General features: G+C 34.4%; 1 protein-coding gene across 4 annotated transcripts in view; it reads right to left on the minus strand.

The window, feature by feature from the left end:
- PTPRZ1 (protein tyrosine phosphatase receptor type Z1) overlaps positions 1-20,901 on the minus strand; it is a 193,438-nt gene that overhangs the window by 23,017 nt on the left and 149,520 nt on the right. For 2 of the 4 annotated variants that reach the window (XM_031665221.1, XM_031665218.1), the window contains exons 13-19: positions 20,131-20,275; positions 10,559-10,650; positions 7,265-7,350; positions 4,730-4,750; positions 4,466-4,562; positions 2,165-2,247; positions 287-421 (exon numbers count right to left, since the gene is read on the minus strand). In XM_031665221.1, the coding sequence (XP_031521081.1) occupies positions 287-421; positions 2,165-2,247; positions 4,466-4,562; positions 4,730-4,750; positions 7,265-7,350; positions 10,559-10,650; positions 20,131-20,275 (659 nt within the window). The remainder of the gene's footprint in view (positions 1-286; positions 422-2,164; positions 2,248-4,465; positions 4,563-4,729; positions 4,751-7,264; positions 7,351-10,558; positions 10,651-20,130; positions 20,276-20,901) is intronic. The other 2 variants (XM_031665222.1, XM_031665219.1) reach the window with 1 other exon arrangement.

Genomic DNA, 20,901 nt, shown 5'->3' on the forward strand with positions numbered 1-20,901 from the left:
ATGTCCTGTGAATTAAAATCGATTTCACTCTACATTGCTTTTCAATGAGTCACATTTACTTCTCTCACAGAATGAAGAATGCATTTAAAAGGCAGATAGCATGATTTGTAATGAAACCCTTTGACTAACAGTATTAACAGTTTCCCTGTAGCTGTCATATTTACTGGAAAAGAATATCAACTAACTCCCAAAACTTTGGCTCCTTCCTAATGCTGACTCTATTAAAACTAATTTAAAGTACCTCTAATTAGTTTTTAGGGGATGATATAACAGATTGTCTACATACCCTTCCTTTCTCCACGAGGTTTGTTATCATGACAATAACTTCCACGTTATGTTCCCATATCATTCTCCAGAAATCTTCAGCTGTGGATTTCAGTGGGCCTTGGGCAGCAATATAAGCTTTTGGTCTGTTGTAGCCCTGAAGAATTAAATGATAAACGTTTCCTACTAACTGATTTATATGTCATCTTTAACTGTACAATACCTAAGTTTTTAAGGTCAGCATACTTTTTCTATAAAAGAAAACCATAAAAAATAAACTTGAGAAGTTGGAGAAATTTGATGGTACTAACTAAGATAGCTACTCTTGGTTAGAAAATACTCTTGGTTAGGAAGCAGAAGGATCCCTATCACTTTTGTAAAAAAAAGAAAAAAAAAAGCTCTCTTTGCTTTGACACAACTATAATTCTGTGCATTTGCATTCCAAGTGTATTTAATCCATTTGCAGTCCATTTGTTATGCTTAAAATCAAGTCTTTAATAGCACTGCTTTGAAATGTATTTTAGGCAATGGGCTCAGATGTCCACAGCAGCTAAAAAAGCATCTGGAGTGTAACCTCCTAACTCCAAGGTACTGAGAAGTGCTAATCATTATTAGCAACTCATCACTGTGTCCCAGTTTGTACAAGATGTTTTATGAACATAATATGGATTGGCTGTTTCCCCACCCAAATCTCATCTTAAATTGCAGTTTCCATAATTCCCGTGTGTTGTGGGAGGAACCAGGTGGAAATAATTGAATCATGAGTGTGGTTTCCCCCATGCTGCTCTCATGAGAGTGAGTGAGTTCTCATAAGATCTGATGGTTTTAAAAGGGGCTTTCCTCCTTCACTGGGCACTCATTCTCTCTCCTGCCGCCCTGTGAAGAGGTGCCTTTCACCATGACTGTAAGTTTCCTGAGACCTCCCTAGCCATGCAGAACTATGAGTCAACTAAACCTCTTTTCTTTATAAATTACCCAGTCTTGGGTATTCCTTCATAGCAATGTCCTTCATAGACTAATACAGAACATGAACTTTAATCTTTCATCTACACAAAATGGAAGCATCAACCCTGAGGTGGAGATGAAGAACCTAAAGCTCAGAGGAGTAAAGGGGCTTTCCAAAGTCCCACAGCTAGCCAGTGGCAGAGATGGGATTCAAAATCAGTTCTAACTCCAGATCTCATGTTCATTCTGACATGCATATTTCCTCCGCAGGAAGCAGGAAACAATTGCCTGTAACAAAGCCACTTTATACTTATGTACTCATTTATTTGAATTCGGTGTTCCACACAGTATTAACCTGAAGCCAGCTAGACTGAGAGGTGGGTGGTAGGGAAATAACTGAGTTCCGCTGACATTCAGGTGATCTCAGTGAAAAACCAATAAGTTAGTGAGTGGTGTACAGTCTCTGGAGAGTCCCAGTAAGTTTCACAAAGCTGGGTATCCTGAGGAATACCCAAAATTATAAAGCTTGATAACTGGATTAATAATCATATTGGCCTTTTAATCACTACTACTATGGACATTTTTTTGTTCATCTGCTAAATGCACATCATTGTGCCAGGAGTTAATGGAAACTTAAAATAAGTATTCACCCTGCTCTTCACATTTAAAGAGTTAGAAACCTTTCTGAATCTACCTATTCTACCCTGAAGGTACACTCCCATCATGAATTCCTTTCCTCACTCAGGAGATAAACCAAGTAAAATAGCTTGAGTATCATTCAATATGAAATGTTTTAGCCACAGGCTCTCTTAAAAATTATTTACTGTTAATTTACCATTTTTATTCTCTATCAGATAACATGACATTAAGCACTAGTGTATGTATGTATGGTATTTTGGTATAATAATTCAGTCTAATATAATTTCTACAAAATTTTCAATTAAAACATGCTTACATCAACATAATTGGCATTGATGTAATCAGTCAGTTTGCCATCTTTTTCAGCAAGCTGTGCAAGCTTAACCCTGCTATGATCATCTGTAATACAAAAAGAATATATTTCATTGTAGCACAGACTACTTTTCAGCATAATGATCATTCATATTTGCATAATAATTTATTTCATACCATTAAAATCAATGCAATAAATCACTTACTTTAATAGGCTTTGTGGGGATACAGAGATGACAAAGATAACAAAGACAAATATAAAAAGAATCTCCACCTTCAGGAACATTTCAAAGGTAATAGGTGAAACTAGGGTATATACACAGGTGTCAGGTGAGAGGTGTAACGTAGTAGAAGGATATAAAAATAGAAATTGTTCTGGTTTGAGATAAAAGTTTCTACAGAGGTTGACGTCTGAAGTTGGTCTCTTAGATGGAATTTTAAGGTTGGTTACAAGGGCTGTGAACAGTGGAGAGCTTCTCAAATAGACGGAAACGTGATGGCGGGCGGTGGGGTGGGGCTCACAAAGCTAGGGAAGGATGAACAGGAGGCTGATGAAGGAAGAAGAGACAGAGAAGAAAGCCAAAGGTTCCCTAGCAAGTTTATGTGAATAGTTACAGCAAACAGCTCTTTCAGGAGGAGCCTCAAAGAGAAACTGCTTCAAAAGGAGGCAGGAGAACAGCTGGCCAAGCACAGAGGAGGTAGATAACACACTGCCAATTAAAACAGGATGGATGCAAAATCTGGTAATTGATATACGGTATAACTACGGGAATTCAAAGTATGATTAAAGGAGTTTAAGATTAAATTCAGTTCTACAGAAAAACTATATTTATTTGGAAAAATAAAGTATTACTTGAAGGAAACACGGTAGTTTCACTGGGAAGATTATTCTTTTCAAGGATGAAGAAGTGAATACAGACCAAACCATAACAAGTTAAAGAAATACTCTGGGATATGAAAACTCCTGTGATGGTTACAGGTCGTACTGATACAGGAATGTATGTGCAAATAGATGTATGGCAACTGACAGATGGGTCTCAAGGTCAGGGTGATCTACTTTTGTAGTTTGGTTTTAATAGTTTTAGGATTTCTGGATTGTTTATCTTTATCTCTAAAATAGGAAAATTTCCTATCTTGCCTGGTTGTTTCAGGGATTAAATGAAATAACTTATTTACAGTGCCAGCCACATAGTAGGTGTTCATCAAATGTTAATCTCTGTCCCCTCCTTAATTACCTGATGGGTATGTTCTATTTAGCTTGTAGAGGAAAGTCTAATAATTTTATCTCAAGAAGCAGGTGAGTTTTATGTGTAGGCAGGGAAGACGCAGTTCAGGAAGACAAATATAAAGCCCTCTACTAAAAAATAAAAATCAGTGTAAACTCTGTGGAAACAAAGGCAACATCTGTACAAACTATATAAGAGATCATGATAGTAACAGGGAAAAGAGTGCAGCTCCATCAGTTTTCAGAACTAGAATGAAACCAGAATTTAAATAACCTCGTTGGTAATACCACGCTCCTATGAAGCCAGGAAGGGCCACACCACTGAATATATAGAAAAGGTATAAGTAGAATGTTTATTTGTTCGTTCATTCGTTCGTTTGTGGAGTAGGGAGGGAACATGAAGATGAATTTTAGGAGATGAAGGGGAATATAAACAAAAATAATAGGGAATAAATGCAACCAGAAGTGCTGTAAGAAGATAGAAGAAAGACAGTAATTTCATACAGAAATATTAGGTAAAATTGCACTAATGAAAAAAGCCAGATAGCTGCTCATTGAAGAGAAAGGGAGAGAGAATGGCTAAGAAAACAAAGAGAAAGAAAGAATTAAAAGAAAGAATCCAACTAATTCTTTGTAAGATCCCAGAAAGAATGCCAAGAAAGGGAGGAAACAGGTAAAGGTAGAAGAAAAAAGAGAAAGTTGAAAGAAAATGTCATTCGGTTGGTAAATTCACGCAGAAGTAAGCAAATCCTAGGTGAAAATAGGACCAAGTCGTATATATAACGACAAAAACCACAAAGGGAGATGTACAGTCCGTGAAAGAAAACACAAAAGAAAGAACTGGATTAAAATTCTAAGTTTGTTTTGTTTAAATGAAACAGATGTTATTAATTGCTGAAGGAATTTAAGTCAGAGTGATATAATGCTACATATTATCTAACACAAGTCTTACTATTCCCTGATAAAAAGGCCCCGAAATAGCCACATTAAGGTCAGCTCTCAGATGACTTCAGGACATTTTTAAAAGGGACCAAAATGGCAATGATATTGAAGTCAGAGCCAATTTAAGAATATACTTACAGGCAACGATATTTATGTATCGATTCTTGTGCTTGTTGTCTGGGTGGTTGGAGCTGTCTGCTGTAATACCTAAGTCAACAGTACAGCTCTGCACTTCCTGTAAAAAATTATATGTAAACCATTTTAACACACATTCTTTCAAACAACGTGCCTTAAATTATAATAAGGAAGACAAAACAAACACAATAATCTATCAAATGAAATTTTTTAAAATGTTACAACTACTTCTTGGCTAAAAGAAAATGCAGTGAAATAATGCCTTACCTGGTAAAACTCTTTCAGTGTCTAATGAGGGAATGAATGCCAAAAAAGTAAAGAAATCAAATTCCACAGCACACGACAAATGAGAAAAAAAAGCGTTCATATTAGGTTTACAATGGAAAACTATGATCATGCAATAAATAACATTTGTCAAATACTAACACAACAGAATGTTTCAAACAGTTGCATGCAAATCAAAATGTCTAATAATTTGGAACTTTAAGATTATGTAAAAGAAAAAATAACACTTTTAAAAGGAGATAGTGACGTCATAATATGATGATTTTAAAAATGCAGATGAGAGGAACCACATATTTCATGATACATTTTGTCATATTAGTCAGATTGGCTAATATCCAAATTTTATTTTATTTGATCGTAGTAGCACTATTTGAAACTCTGAATTAGTGGTATGCTTTTTTGTTTTTATTTTTTGGGGGGGTTATTTTAAAAAGTAAACAGCTTCCTATTAGGTGGTTTGTAACAGATTTAAGGCTATCAAAACATTAATCATTTCCTAAAAATTTTAAAAGTCATACACACTACATCATTTTGTAACAAAATTTAGATAGCATAACCCTTTAAATATTTAATTAGTAGATCTTTTTGTTTAAACTTTAATAAGTACAGAAAACTGATTTCTGCCAATTTTTTATGAAAAATGAGTTAATATGCCTTCAGAAATATTTTCTAACTATATATATCAGTTTAGAATTTATAATTATTTAGTATTATATAATAAAATAAAAACCTTATAATTTCTGAGAAAGTCAATAACCCAAATACAAATTTGATTCATCAGCAAATGGCCCAGTCTCTCTCCACAGAACTTTTTAAGGCTTCTTTTGCAGCAAGTCATTCTGAATAATTAAAAGCAATTTGATATATGAACCACTTAAAAGGTATAACACTATTAGTTACTAAGCTAATTATTCAGTTAATGAAAACTTTTCTTGAATCAGGCAGTGAGTCAAAAGAGATGGAATTAAGAAAAAACTTTTAAAGTGAAAACATGAGGTTATGTTATTAATTTAATTATTTTGGACTGCTTAATACTATTCAAAATGATTTTATAGTTATGAAAACCATGAATCTGCATATGTTGTCAGTGACTTATATTATAAATTGTCTATTTTTTCTTATTTTGTTGGATGTTAGCCTGATAATGTCTATCAGTTAACACTGAAATTAACATTGAGTTAACACTATAGCATGCGTAACCTCTAGTCTATCAAAATAATAAAAAATAATTTGATGTTTTAGACATGTAATTCTTTATCTTAGTACTGCCTCACACTGCTTTCTTATTCAATGTAGCTATGATTCAGATTTCTTTTAGAATCAAATAAATTGGCTTCTATTATTTTTAAGTTAGTAAAAACATATCATACCTCTCTTTCTTTTGATTTCTTAAAGCTTTCTAATCTATAACATTTTGCCTCCCCAAATAAATCATGATGAGTGTGAGTCCTGGGAAGCAATTGCTGGGTGCAGTGGGGAAAGAAAATCAGGAGAGAGTGGATATTATGATTAGGCTCACAGCTCAAAGTACTTCAAAGAGGGAGGTCCACAGAGCCACTGGGGTTAGGAAAGAGGGAAGCAAAAATGCAATACGAAAACTCTCTAGTCGGGAATGGCCAGAGGGGAGGCTGAAGACTGCTTGCCTGCTCACAGCTACAATAGAAAGGATACGAGTTTTTAAATCACGAACTTTGCTATTTATCAGTTGTTAATTAAGTTCTATGAAGTTTGATTTCATCAATAACATGAATAGAAATAACAACACATAACTCCCAGAAATGGGTGAAAGTTGAATGTGAAAGTACAAAGTCCAATGACATATAAGAAGGTGTTCACAAAGGATAGCTTTTATTTTTGTGGTTTTTATTGTTACCTTTGTGCTTATAGCTCTCTATTTTGAAAAATCTACTTAGCTGATAGTTCAGTGGGCCATGATAAATTTGCAGTAAATTTCTCTGCCCTTCTATCTAAGAGTATCTTAACAGAATATCATTGGAAAAACTTACTGATTTTGAAGTTCAAAATTTTTTTAGAAATGCATATTTTCTTGAAAAGAAGATACATTTTTTACCTGGTATAATGAAAGTGTTATCTAAATGCTTTGCATACACTGGTGTACAAATCACAGTTAAGAATTTTTAGGTAATTTGGCTGGAAATCATGAAATTTAGTAGTTTAGTATAATTTATATAATTTAGAAAATTAAAAAGGATCACTGTTATTAATCCAGATTTTAAAAAGAATATTAAAGATTTGTACTTTATGGAAGAAAATGAACAATTTTTTCTTTTTATTTTTCCACAAGTACAACTTGGCTTTTAAAATAGAAAACCAATTTTCTAAATTATATGGTAACTATAACACATCTCCTAAACACATATGTAATCATGGAACTAACATTTTTACTAGAAATGCAAATGGTTTCACTATCTTTAGGTCAAGAAATAGTCTATTGCTGACTCTTTTAAATATACTATTTTCTATATATTATTTAAAATAGACATATTAAAATCATACCTCAAATTCTTCAGTAAACCCACTACTTGCATGTAAGTCTGCAACATGCTTTGGAAAGTGCTTTATTGGAATTGCTCCAACATCATCTATGTGAATAAAAAAATTGTGTTAGAAAGCATAATTTGACAGAAATAAACGTTCCTGTTATTTATAAAGTAGCTTCTGAAACAACTTCAAAGTTCAATTATTTGTATAATTCTAACTAAATCTCAGCATTCAATTGTTAAGCAACAATTATCGATTTTCTCTACATTTATTATCAATCAAAACCTGTATTTCAGAAATCTGATTTGTTCAGCAAGCTCTTTTCCATCTATACCCTAAAGATGAAATCATTTATTTTCAATGTTAATTTATAAATACCACCATAGCCCCACTCCTTATCAGTGGACTGCATCTTTTGATAGACAACTTTCTTTAACAAGCCTGGATGTTGCATGTAAATTCTGAGAAAAAAATGCGGAAATAATATAGTTTCAATTTTACCGTGGACCAAGCATAATAGTGCAATTTCAGTTTTATAAAACTGTACAATTTAATGTCTTACAGTCAAATAGTCAGATGTTTACATTTGAAAACATTTTTTCCTTCTCTCTGTAAATAATAGAAAACATTTATATGTCAAATATTCATTAAGGATAATGTCAAAAGCCTTTGGGACTTTTAATCTGTAAAATTTCAAGAATTCTAACTCGAAAATATGCTATGTAAACAAAGTCATTGGATCTGTTAATTAATTGTGAAGGGGCCAAGTTATTTTAACTGGCTCTGATTTTTTTTTTTTCTTTTCCTGGAAAGACTTTCTTAGACTGAACATATTACTAGTTCATAGTATACAATTTTACAAGTGATTTTTCTGACAAGGAAACATCAAACACATTTCACTAGGAACAGTTATTTATATCAACAGATGTTCAGTATTTAGGCCATCTAATATTTTAAAGCTTCAGTTACCAAGAATTTGCTGATAAAAAAAATTGGAATCCATCTGTTCTCTCTCTTAGATGAGTGGATCTGAATACTAAAATTGAATTAGTCAGTCAAGCTTAAGAAACACTAGACAAAGGTGTAATTCTACCTTCACACTTATAGAAGGATCTTGCTTAGAAGAAGCTTTTAATAATTAGGTAAGAAAACAGAGATGATTTGTCACGTGGAAGTCATTAGTCTTAGTAAATGTCCTTCAAATCCCTTGATGTTATCCTGCACAGCTAACCTCCTTTTATAAGTAGACTACTACCTTTTATTGACAGTCAGGTATTTTGGTAATTTCTTTTATTAATTGGTCTGCATGTAAGTGAGGCTAACATTCATTTTGCTTTCTGATTTTTACACGAAAACATGCATATTGAGGTGATCAAGAGGGAATGTTTGAGAGCTGAACAAGTGAAATAAGGAAATGCCCTTGGATCACCACTCTTTTGATTTTCAAAACAGGGCAGTTTGGATCTCCTGGGCTAGGTTCTGATTTTGCATTATTTTATTTATTAAAAACAAACCATGGGCTGCGCGCGGTGGCTCACGCCTGTAATCCCAGCACTTTGGATGGTTGAGGCGGGCGGATCACAAGGTCAGGAGATCGAGACTATCCTGGCTAACACGGTGAAACCCCATCTCTATTAAAAATACAAAAAATTAGCCGGGCGTGGTGGCGGGGCCTGTAGTCCCAGCTATTCGGGAGGCCGAGGCAGGAGAATGTCGTGAACCCCGGAGGCGGAGCTTGCAGTGAACCGAGATTGCGCCACTGCACTCCAGCCTGGGCAAAGAGTGAGACTCCGTCTCAAACAAAACAAAACAAAACAAAACAAAAAAACCATGTTGGACTTTGAATAAAATTTTAATTAATTTGCATACCCATGCTGACGGGGTATGCAGAAGAGACACGTTTGGAAGTGAAGGGAATCAAAATGTAACAGATAACTGAGAGCTGTTGGTCTAAAAATTCTAAATAAGTTAATGACATACTGTAGTACTAAAATAACAGTATTTTAATATAAACTAGAAAAACAAATAAAACACTGGTGCTTAAAGACACAGACGTGACAAAAGAGGAAAAATAGCAAACACTTGTAATTCCTAAGTTTATAAGGCACAAAAAGAAAATATCATACATAGTTAAATATATAAATAATACATATCATATATGATATAAACATATAACAAACATCAACATATAAATGTAAAATATAAAAAAAGTTTGTCTTTTTTCTGTTTTTTTTAAGTCATGAGATTTCAGAGGATAACATCATGTAGAACTTGAGCCTCTAGCAATAGAATATGGAGCATCAGTCAGAGAATTTAAAAAGTGCCATCTGTAAAATGGTCCCATAGATGAATTTCTCCTTTTGTATTCCTAGTTTCTTAAGTTCTCTTCCTTTTATTGTCCTCTATTTTCCAGATCACACAATTCTAGACCACTATTTTTTGTTGTCACTTTTCAATCTAAGACATTATAAAATGTCAATTAAATCAGTGGCTTGAATATGCAATATGTTCATGTAGCAAACCTCCACATGCATCCCTTGAATTTATATTAAAAATGACTGGCTATGATTTTACTTATAGTGTAAACTCTAGGGTTAATGGATGACTTTATCAAAATGACCCTGGCTACCTTTGAATACTGTTATTCAGATAAATTATGACAAACATAGCTAAAGTCTTCCCAAATATTCAACTGTTCAACATTCTGAGAGATTATTTCAAGCAGCCATACATTCTTTGTGTTCATGGCTTTTCCTACTATTACCACCACAATTTTATAGATATTTTTTTCTAATGTAGGTTAAAAAACAAAAACAAAAACCACCTTTTCTCACATAAACTCAAGTAATCAGAAAGGAACAAGACTTTATCCTTATTTTTGTCATTTTCTTCCCATCCACATTTTCTGCATTGACTTAATCTGACTTTTGTTGCTTGGGTTTCCATGACTTAATCTGACTTTTGTTGCTTGGGTTTCCATTAACATAATGGGAATGAGTAAAAGTCACCATTATTCTTAACTAATATTTTATTGCTATAAATGTTTATGTTTTTAACATAATACATCTGAACAATTATAAATTAATTTTGCAATATCATCTTTATGGTTAAGAATGTTTAAAATTAATGAGGACAGAATATAAACCTGAGTACCTCAAACATGATGTAATAAATATTTGGGGCAACACAAAAATTTACTTATCTACATTATAGCAATTTGCATAGTGTACCAGTAAAAACAAACCTTTCAACATTGTGCTTTTTGTTCAATATCTACCAGCTACTCATGGTCACACTTTAAGCCATTACCTGAAATTGGAAAGATAGGTGTTGGAGGTGTGGATATTACTCTAGGGGATGTGCTGTCCTCTAAGTAAAAGTGTGCAGTCTGGAAGCATTTCCTGGAAATAAAGGAAAACAATTTATACTACTAGTTGCTACGGATAATAAGACAACTTCTGAGCTGTTGAAAATTATGACAGAAATCTCCAGAATTAAAACAAAAGCAGGTATACACCCAGAAGAGGGATTGCTGGATCTACATCCATTTTAACAAATTACAAGACATTAAATTATAAAATTTATCTCAGTTTACCTGCACCAGATGCAGAAGAGCAAGTAGATATCAGGCATGCTAAAAGCACAGATAGAATTTGAAGTTGTAGCTGGGTTCAAAGTACTGAATGATACTTTGTTAATATAGGAAACCTCAATGCCCCACACATTCTTCCATTGTGGCTATAATACCAAAAAATGTCCTGTCATCTTGGATAGAGCCAGAGAAGAAAAGAAATAATGTCCGAAGCTATTTTCACTCAATATTTAAATGACCATGTCCTTCTGAGCATATACAGCTGCTAGCAAAAAGCAACAAGCTATGTAGAAATGAACTATGTAGAAATTAACTACACAGTGCATAGTACATAGAAATGAACTATGAACTATGTAGAAATGAAACTACACAGTGGTAACATTTTGATGAAAAAAGAAAGTAGTTTTATGCTGTAATAATGGAGGAATGACAGAACTTAAATGGGAAAACTATGAGCATACGACCAAAAACAGGGGTGATTTTCTTTCCAACAGATGCTAGCTTTGTTGATGAGGGTTTCGAGAATGAATATATTCAGATTCAATGACAATTATGATCTACAATGTCACCTGAATCTATTTTCATTCGGATAATAACAGTAACATCTGGTAAGAACACACCACAAACTATCAAGAAGAGCAAAGAACCAACTACTGCTATAAACTAATGCCAACCATCTTTAATTTTAAAAAATTGGATAATTAAAACTGCTAATGACACTCTTTGATGTAGGTCATTTAATTTATTTGGAGCAATATTCATGAGTGGTTAAACTGAAACACTTGAGTTCTGTTTGACTGAAAACGCCAATCTCACTTTCCATCTAAACCTTCAAGCTACAAGGCATTTATCCTAATGAGTTTTAATGTAACATTTGTTATTACATAGTGACACACCTAAGTCTTTATTTTTTCTAGTAAATTACTTCCTTTAGATAAAATTCTTGAATGGCTTCTCACTGCAATTAGAATTACATTCAGTTACATTAGCAAGGGCTTTAAGACCTTTTTAAACCCTGACCTGGCCCCCACCTACTTCAGTAGTTTCCTTTCCTGCAATTCTCTCCCTCACCCACAAGTATCCAGCCCACACTGGTCCTCTCCTTCACCTCTGAAGAAGTCCTGTCAGTAGCATCTCAGGGCCTTGGCTCTTGCCATTCCCCCGGCTTCCTGCCTCTTCCCATCACTTTTGCATTGGCCCAAATGCCAATCCCTCTGACTCCTCCCTTGACCATGACAGCTAAGTGTCAGGGCATCCCACTAAGTCACTATTCTTTGCCCTTTTGTTTGCTCTATGGCACATCACTATTTGAAATACTGTTATTTAAGTTTTTATTTGTTTTCCATGTTTATAATTGGTCTCTTCTCATCAGAAGGTAAGCCTCACAAGTCAAACTACTTTGTCTCAATCATTGCAGTGTTAGTCTTTAGTGCTCGGGAGCATGTGTGTCACGCTAGAGGTAACCCCGAAGCATTTCTCTGATGAATGAACTTCTATAAGTAGGAGTAGTGTAAAATTATATAGTTTACTTATAACCTTAATGTCACAAGCAAATAAACAAAAAACTTAAAGCAATGACGTACACAGCAAAATTGGTCATCTGCTGTGGTAGAGTAAGCCTTTGATAATCACACCTGAGAGAAGATATATTGAGAGAACATAGAAATAGCTTCATGAGTGAGGAAGTCATATAAGAGAAAGGTGAGTGGATACAGAAACAAGTGTCAAAGGGACCCTCCTAACTAGGTAAATATCCTGGAACGTAGAGATTACGGCAGACTGATGAGGAATGAGAGACATGTGGGCCACAGAAACTATCCTACAGAAGGCCCACATGAGCAGAATTGAAACCAGATTGTGGCAGAACCTATGGAGAAAGTTTGGCTTATCTGTGCAACTATGAATGGAGCATGTTCTGACATATTGATATGGAAACACTGGACTTGATACATGCTTTTAAGATCATGGAATTAAAATCCCTTTGATTTCTCCAAAATATAGTTACACAAGCTGGTGAAATGTTTTGAAAAATATTTCAATGAATCTTAACATTGTAAAATGCCTTTAAAAAGCTAGTGCAATATCACAGCTGATACAAGAATCCCTTCAACAGCGTCTCTAACCTATGGTTAAGAAGGTCCAGTCCGAATACCTTCAGTGAGAAGGAGATCACTCCTTTTGAATCCTCCTTATTTGCTAGATTTTCTTTTTTTTTTTGTCTTCTACTAACTCAAAACTCATTCCCTTCTAAGTACTCAATGGTACTCAAAGAACAGGTCTTCCTGCTCCACCGTTACAGCGCTAATAGGTTCACATCTATCTTTTACTTTTGCTCATGTATTCTAGTTATATATTTTACAGATATTTAGATTATAATACCCAAGGTTTCTCAATACTTAAACGCTACCTGTCTGTGGTCCTCACCCTGTTAGACTTTTCTTTTGAAGTTTATACTCTAATAATATAACATTGTAGATAAATAAACCTGCCTTTTATCTCCTAACTCTGTATTTACATACTCTGCTTTAAACATACCTCTCCTTCTAACCAAAGTATCTCACTCACCAATATGCCAGGCAAACACTGTCTTCTTTCAAGACAGCTCAGAGGTATCTTCTCTGTGAAATGGGCTTTCATTTCCTAAGCGGCCTTTAACACCGCAGCTTCTCCTTTTCCACTGCACCTAACCCAAATTTCTATCCACATAAGCCTATATAAAGACTGTTTTGGCCGGGCATGGTGGCTCACGCCTATAATTCCAGCACTTTGGGAGGCCGAGGCGGGCGGATCACCTGAGGTCGGGAGTTCAAGACCAGTCTGACCAACATGGAGAAACCCTGTCTCTACTAAAAATACAAAAAATTAGCCAGGCGTGGTGGCGCATGCCTGTAATCCCAGCTTCTCAAGAGGCTGAGGCAGGAGAACCGCCTGAACCAGGGAGGCGGAGGTTGTGGTGAGCTGAGATCGCACCACTGTACTCCAGCCTGGGCAACAACAGCGAAACTCTCTCTCAAAAAAAAAAAAAAAAAAAAAGACTGTGTTGAAAAATATACTTAATCAATCTAAGAGCAATCTTCATTTCCCGGACATTATTTTACATTATTTAAGTATTTTTCCTTAATTGGTGGTTAGTGCAATTATTTTCTAATATATTTGTTTTGTGCTTATATTTTTATTACATTTTTAAAAGATGGGACCATATCTCTTAATTTTATGTAAAACTGACTCTTAATACCGTGCCAGTAGTAGAATAGGTGTTCAAGATTTGTTGAATGATTAGATGGATTTCTAGTAGCAAGTAAATCCCACCAATCACATGTTGTTCAGCTGCATCCTGGATTCTCTTTACCTACCTTAGCCTCAAATGGGATAACTTGAAATCTCAAAGCATTTTGGAGGGAGATATGAGATATACAGGTAGAGAAGGATAGATGAATGGGTGGCTAGATGGGCAGATGGATCGACAGAGGATGTACCAATAACTATGACTTAATGGGAAGAAGGCAGCATCTCATAGAATATAAAACGGTAAATTAAAACATGTTGGCATTGAGGTTGAATATGTTGCTAATGTTCACTGTACTGTGGGTAAATACCAATTCTACTCTTGTCACAAACAAATAAATCTGTAATCAAATATTTTTTAGTTCTAGGAAATAAGTAGCCCAATAACACTACTTGGCATTAATTTCCCAAAAGGACCTTATAAATAATACCAAAAAGCTTGTAAGTAAAAAAAATTAAGATAGTATAGGCTAAATTATGGATGAAGGTCATTTGCATATTGGTTAGTTATACTTTGTAGTGCAGTTTTATACAGCAGGTGACAGTACACTTAAAAGGCAATCTGGTACCAGAAGGCCTCCATTCTGGGTTAGTAGGCATCTTCAGTGACCCACAAATTTGAGTTTAAGATCAAGAGAGAATTCATATTGCTTTTCTCCTCCCTATCCCCAGCCAAAACAATTGTGTTTATGTAAAGTCCTTTTCTATATTGCTTTTGATCGTGTGCCATTTGGTTGGGTATACCTTTGGTACTTTTCAGGTTCTAACTCTTAAAAAAGCTTTCAAAAATTTGTCTTCCAAAAAAAAAAAACCTTTTGAAAATCTTCCTTGTTGAAGTCATTTTTGCATCTTAGAAACTTATGGTATGGCTCATGTAAATTATACCATAAAACATCTGGAAAATGATTTCAAGGCATATTATTTAATGTATGACAAGATTCAGTATCTGTAGTCCATCTGTTCGGTATAAGCAGTGAATGTCTTCACGTCTATGTGCTAAGTGTTGATAACTACGTCACCTGCTAATTATCCATCAGGCGTGATGAAGAAAGTGATGACTGTTTTAAACTTGTAGACATAGGTCCTATCAATCAATGGTAATCTGATTATTTAATTTACGCCTTTTCATCACAGTCTTTATAATGAAAACCTAGAAATGTGTATTATTCCATTCCTGGGTCTGGCTACAATCTTCTTTTTTTTTTTTTGAGATGGACTTTCGCTCTTGTTGCCCAGGCTGGAGTGTAATGGTGCGATCTCCGCTCACCGCAACCTCCGCCTCCCAGGTTCAAGTGATTCTCCTGCCTCAGCCTCCCGAGTAGCTAGGATTAAAGTCATGTGACACCATGCCCGGCTAAATATATATATATGCACACACACACACACATATATTTATTTTAAAATACATATATATTTACATAAAATCAAGATAATTATATATATTTATATCCCAAAGTGCTGGGATTACAGGCGTGAGTCACCCACCGTGCCTGGCTGGCTACAATCTTAAAGATGATCTAGTGAACTCACCCAAATGGTAAACAAGAGAAACCAAGTCCTAGGTGGGTAATTGAAATGCCCAAGGCCATATAGCAAATGCTGGGCAGAACTAGGAAAGATAACTGGATTTTCTCACTTTGAATTTGTTCTGTCTTTTGGCTAAAATCTGCTTCCTCTGAAGGTTTATATAAAATATAAGGGGAATATCTCGAGTTAGGTAAACTAGGCAAAATAGAAGATTTATTATAAAACTTTAGGATCAATATCTCATTAAAAATAGGTTAGAAACATACTTAAATATTTTCTTCTAAGAATTTTATAGTTCTTACACTGACATCTATGGTCCCTCATGAGTTCATTTTTGTGTATAGTGTTAGAAAAAGGTTCAACTTGACTTTCTGTATGTGGATATTCAATATTCAATTGTCCTAGCACTATCTGTTGGAAGGACTATTCTTTGCCCATTGAAAAGTCTTAGGATCCTTTTCTAAAATCCATTGATCGTAAACATAAGATTTCTGGGTTCTCAGTTCAATTCCATTGAACTATATGTCTGTTCTCATGGCAGTACCAGACTCTCTTGATTCCTGTAGCTTTTCATTAAAGTTTTGTAACTGGGAAGCATGAGTCCTTTAATTTTGTTAAATACTTAGACAAAAATCTAGGAGTAAATCAACGTGGTGCTGGGTTAGGCAATGCCTTCTTAGATATGATACTGAAAGTGCAAGCAATAGGAGAAAAAATAGATGAATTGGGCTTCATCAAAATTAACAACTTTTCCACTTTAAAAAAGATACCATCATGAAAGTGAGAAGATAACTCACAGAATGGGAGAAAACAATTGCAAATCAGATATCTGATAAGATCTAGACTTGTATCTAGAATATATAAAAACACACAACTCGGGTTCTCCTCTTTCAGCTTTGGAGGCCCCCTCCCTCTGTCTCTGTACGGGGAGCTTCTTCCTTCTGCCTTCTCCCATCTTTCTTGCCTATTAAACTCTCTGCTCCTTAAAACAAAACAAACAAACAAAACCACAACTCAACAATAGAAAGATAAATAACCCAATTAAAAAATAGGCAGCAAAGAATTTGAACACATATTTATCCAAAAAAGATATACAACCATCCAACAAGCACACAAAAAAAACACTCAACATCATTATGGAAATAGTAGAACACTTTAAAAACCATTGAATCATACACTTTAAAGAGGTGAGTTTGACGATATTTTAATATTACCTAATTAAGCTGTTTAAAAAAGTTTAAATACATAAACTTGGAAAAATTCATAAGGACTACATTACTATTAGCACTGTTATTGGTATGACATTAGATTTTTAAACCTTTTCTCAGGCTGTAGCTTTTACAAAGGTCTAAAATGTTTATATATTGGCTAGTGAAATCATATTATTTACAAATTAGCTTCACTGGAATTTGAATAATTCACATAAACCTTGAAGAATGAACTAAAACTATCATCTTGTGATTCAGCACATAATACCCCTAGTATATTGTGTTACCAAAATTTATATATTTTAGTGAATTAACTTCAAACAGATGTTAGTACGTCAGATACCTAACATTACTTAACATTTCAAAATAGTTAAGATTGACAGTTTTTATCAGAACATTTAATAGATATAAAACATATACATAAAACCATCAAAGTGATTTTTTTTTTTTTTTTTTTTTTTTAGACAGTGTCTTACTTTGTTGCCCAGGCTGGAGTGCAGTGGCATAATCATAGCTCACTGTACCCTTGACCCCTGGGCTCAAGTGATCCTCCAACCTCAGTCTCCTGGGAAGCTAGGAGTATGGTATGCCCTACCATGCCCAGCTAAATTGTTTATTTTTATTTTTTTTGTAGAGATGGAGGTCTCACTATGTTGCCTGGGCTGGCCTCAAACTCATGGCCTCAAGTGATCTACTTACTTCACCTTTGCAAATTGCTGGGATTACAGGTGTGAGCCACTGTGCCTGGCCAAAATACTCATATATATTTTACACTATTACACTCTGCATTCAAGGTACCTAAAGTGCTATTTGTGAAGAAAAAAGAAATATCTTAGTGAAGGTCAAATTAATATATTTTTGACTAGTGATTTTATCTTTTCCCCTTATAATACAGACAAAATGACCCATTACTAATAGAAAATAGAAACCTCTCCAGATTTTAATTTTCCATGAACTATCAAATTGTATTAAATAAGATACTGATTTCCAAATTTTCAGAAAATATACTTGAAATATTAAGTAACAGAGATTAAGAAACTAATTTCAATCTTATAAATCTTCTGACATCTTTATTGGAACTTTATACTAGCACTATTTACTATGAAGCAGAATTAGTCATATTCTCCATCTTATTTTCAATTTTTAACACAGACTCCCATTAATTAAAAAAGTAGTTTGGTAGGGAAAATCAGACTAGATAGAAACCTGTAATCTGAATACACATATCAATGTGGTAAAAAGTTTGGTCAACAAGTTCAGTGGGGAATGGGGAGAAAAGCAATATTTATTTTTGTTGAACACACATTTATGGATTATGTGTTAAGTTCAAAGCACTCTGCTAAGCATGAAATATTTAGCCAAAAAAAAAAAAAAAAACCCTTTGGCAATTATTGGAATCACTAGGATACAGACTAAAGAAACCAGGTTTGTTTGTTTCTTGTTACGAACAAAATAGACTCCTGAGCCACGTGGGGTAACAAAAGCATGATCTGTTCTCCATAGTGTGCAGTCTACTCTGTTCTAGTAAAGGAAGTCAGATATGAAATACTGTTGATCGTGAAGACGTTCTACCCTAGCCAACCCATGTCCAACTACACACAACTATTAATACATGCTCCAGGCCTCACTGTGTCCGAAACATCCAACAGCTTTTACTCAAAAGACAGCTCATCTCTACTTCCCGATCTTTGCACCTGCTGTGTCCCTGCCTGGGATGCCCTTTTCCTTTCCTTTCTGACTTCCACGGAGCTTGAGTCCTATATTTTAGTTTATACTTACCCTGATCATTCTGGCCTACCATGCTTCTTTGTTCTCTGACTACTTTCAGCCCTAGATTTCAACTGCTATGCATACACTTTTGTGTAATATTTTATACGTGTTTGGTTTTTTTTTTTTTTTTTTTTTTTTTTTTTTTTTTGAGACGGAGTCTCGCTCTGTTGCCCAGGCTGGAGTGCAGTGGCGCAATCTCGGCTCACTGCAAGCTCCGCCTCCCGGGTTCACGCCATTCTCCTGCCTCAGCCTCCCGAGTAGCTGGGACTACAGGCGCCCATCACCACGCCCGGCTAAAATTTTGTTTTTTTTTTTAAGTAGAGACGGGGTTTCACTGTGTTAGCCAGGATGGTCTCGATCTCCTGACCTCGTGATCTGCACGCCTCAGCCTCCCAAAGTGCTGGGATTACAGGCGTGAGCCACTGCACCCGGCCTATTTTATACGTTTTTATGACAAATCATTTCCCCTCAATAAGCACAGATTTCCTCAAATCACTGACTCTTTTTTCATTCATTTGTTCATTTTTGATATTTCCTGATAGTTAACACAGTACTAGGTATGTGGGAAACAATCAATAAAAATGGTAAATATTTCAGAATAAACCACAAGAATATATTTTGAGAGAACACAGGAAGAATGCTGATAAAGTTATAGAAAGATGTTGCTAAACAAAAAAAATTATTAAGTATCTTCTGAACAATATTCTCTTTTAAAATAAAAGTATGCTATACTTTATAAAAGTACTATGCTATGCCCTTTCTTGGTTTACACATATGATTCCTTATATCATCATAAAGTCTTTGTTTTCTAACAGACACAGTTATACTGAGCTATGTTCCTAATAAATACACTAATTTGCTGTGTCTTCTGCTTTCCACAGGATGGAAAGCTTATGATTAGTACAATTATTCTTGTCCTTTAAAGGACTTAAGAGAGCGAAGTTATATTTCACCCCCAAAGCAAATTACAAAGAATCTTAAATGTCTGTGCATCTTAAGATAGTCATTAACTGTATTCTCTAATTATATTTATAGTTTAATTGCTTGATTTTACTTTTATGCACAGGTTATCATTTTTATCAGTATGTACAGTTAATACGCATCTTGTACAAACTCTTCTGTCATTGAAAAACAATTTAGTTACTATATAAAAAATGTTTTCTTAATTTTTGGAATTATAACAACTAATGAGAAGCTTAGACTTTTGTTAAATGCTATGATGATGTCCATTAATTAGATTAACATGAAAGTACAACTGTCAAAATACTGTGTTAAATAGTAACAGGTAGAAGTTCCTCCATTTTACCTTTAATTGATGTATGAAGAACAATTAACTCTTTCATTATTGTGCCTTTGGATTCACAAATTTACCTTGAATAAATTTATGGCAGCTCTCAAGGAAAATAAATTTTGAATATGCTTTGAAGACCTTTCAGATGAAATACGGGCAAAATCTGAGCTTTATGAATTAAATTTTCCAAAACAAATACTCAACTTACCTCCAGTAGATGAGAATACCCACAAGAACCACTAGACAGATAAAAGTCAGGGCTGACACGATCACAAGGGGTATAACTGCCTTCTTCTCGGATTCCAGCCCCTCAGCTAGACCAATACGAGACTCATGGCTACTATTACTGGCCTCTGTAGTCGGAGAAAATTGAGAGAATTGATATTTAAGGTAAAGGAAAAGTCACAGCATTTTTCAACCGATTAATTGCAACCTTCATTGCTGTTACTTACCTTTAAAATTTTGACTCTTTGATGCAAAGAATATCTACAATTATAAGCCAATTTAATTAAAACAAAGTTTAAAACGTCAGGCAGGCTATTAGACATGAAGAACTACAACATCCTAGCAGAGACTGGCACCCAGATAGGGGTGCCTTGGCAACAGGTAAGCATAACACTGCCTTGAAAAGCCTTGCTAAATAAGAAAAATCAAAGTAGTGAAATTTAAAAAGCACTACTGGTTTAAAATAGAATGGTTAGGAAAAACAGCGCTACTTACTGAATCACCATATATATTAATTTTCTAAAATAAATTTAAATAGGATTATTTTTAACCCTCCATTAGGTAAATAGTTAGAAGCAATTAATAATTTCATGAAGAAAAAAATCTTGGGATAACTCTTCTTATATTAGGATAACCTTTCAATCCAGCAATCTATTTCAATTTTAAATATAGATTGGTTTTAAATGTTATTTTGAGTGCTCTTCTTATCCATTGTTGTATTCTACAAAAAAAATAAAAATGCAATTTCAGGTTA

The sequence above is a fragment of the Papio anubis genome, chromosome 4 (genome assembly GCF_008728515.1).
Source record: "Papio anubis isolate 15944 chromosome 4, Panubis1.0, whole genome shotgun sequence".
Classification (NCBI taxonomy): Eukaryota; Metazoa; Chordata; class Mammalia; order Primates; family Cercopithecidae; genus Papio; species Papio anubis.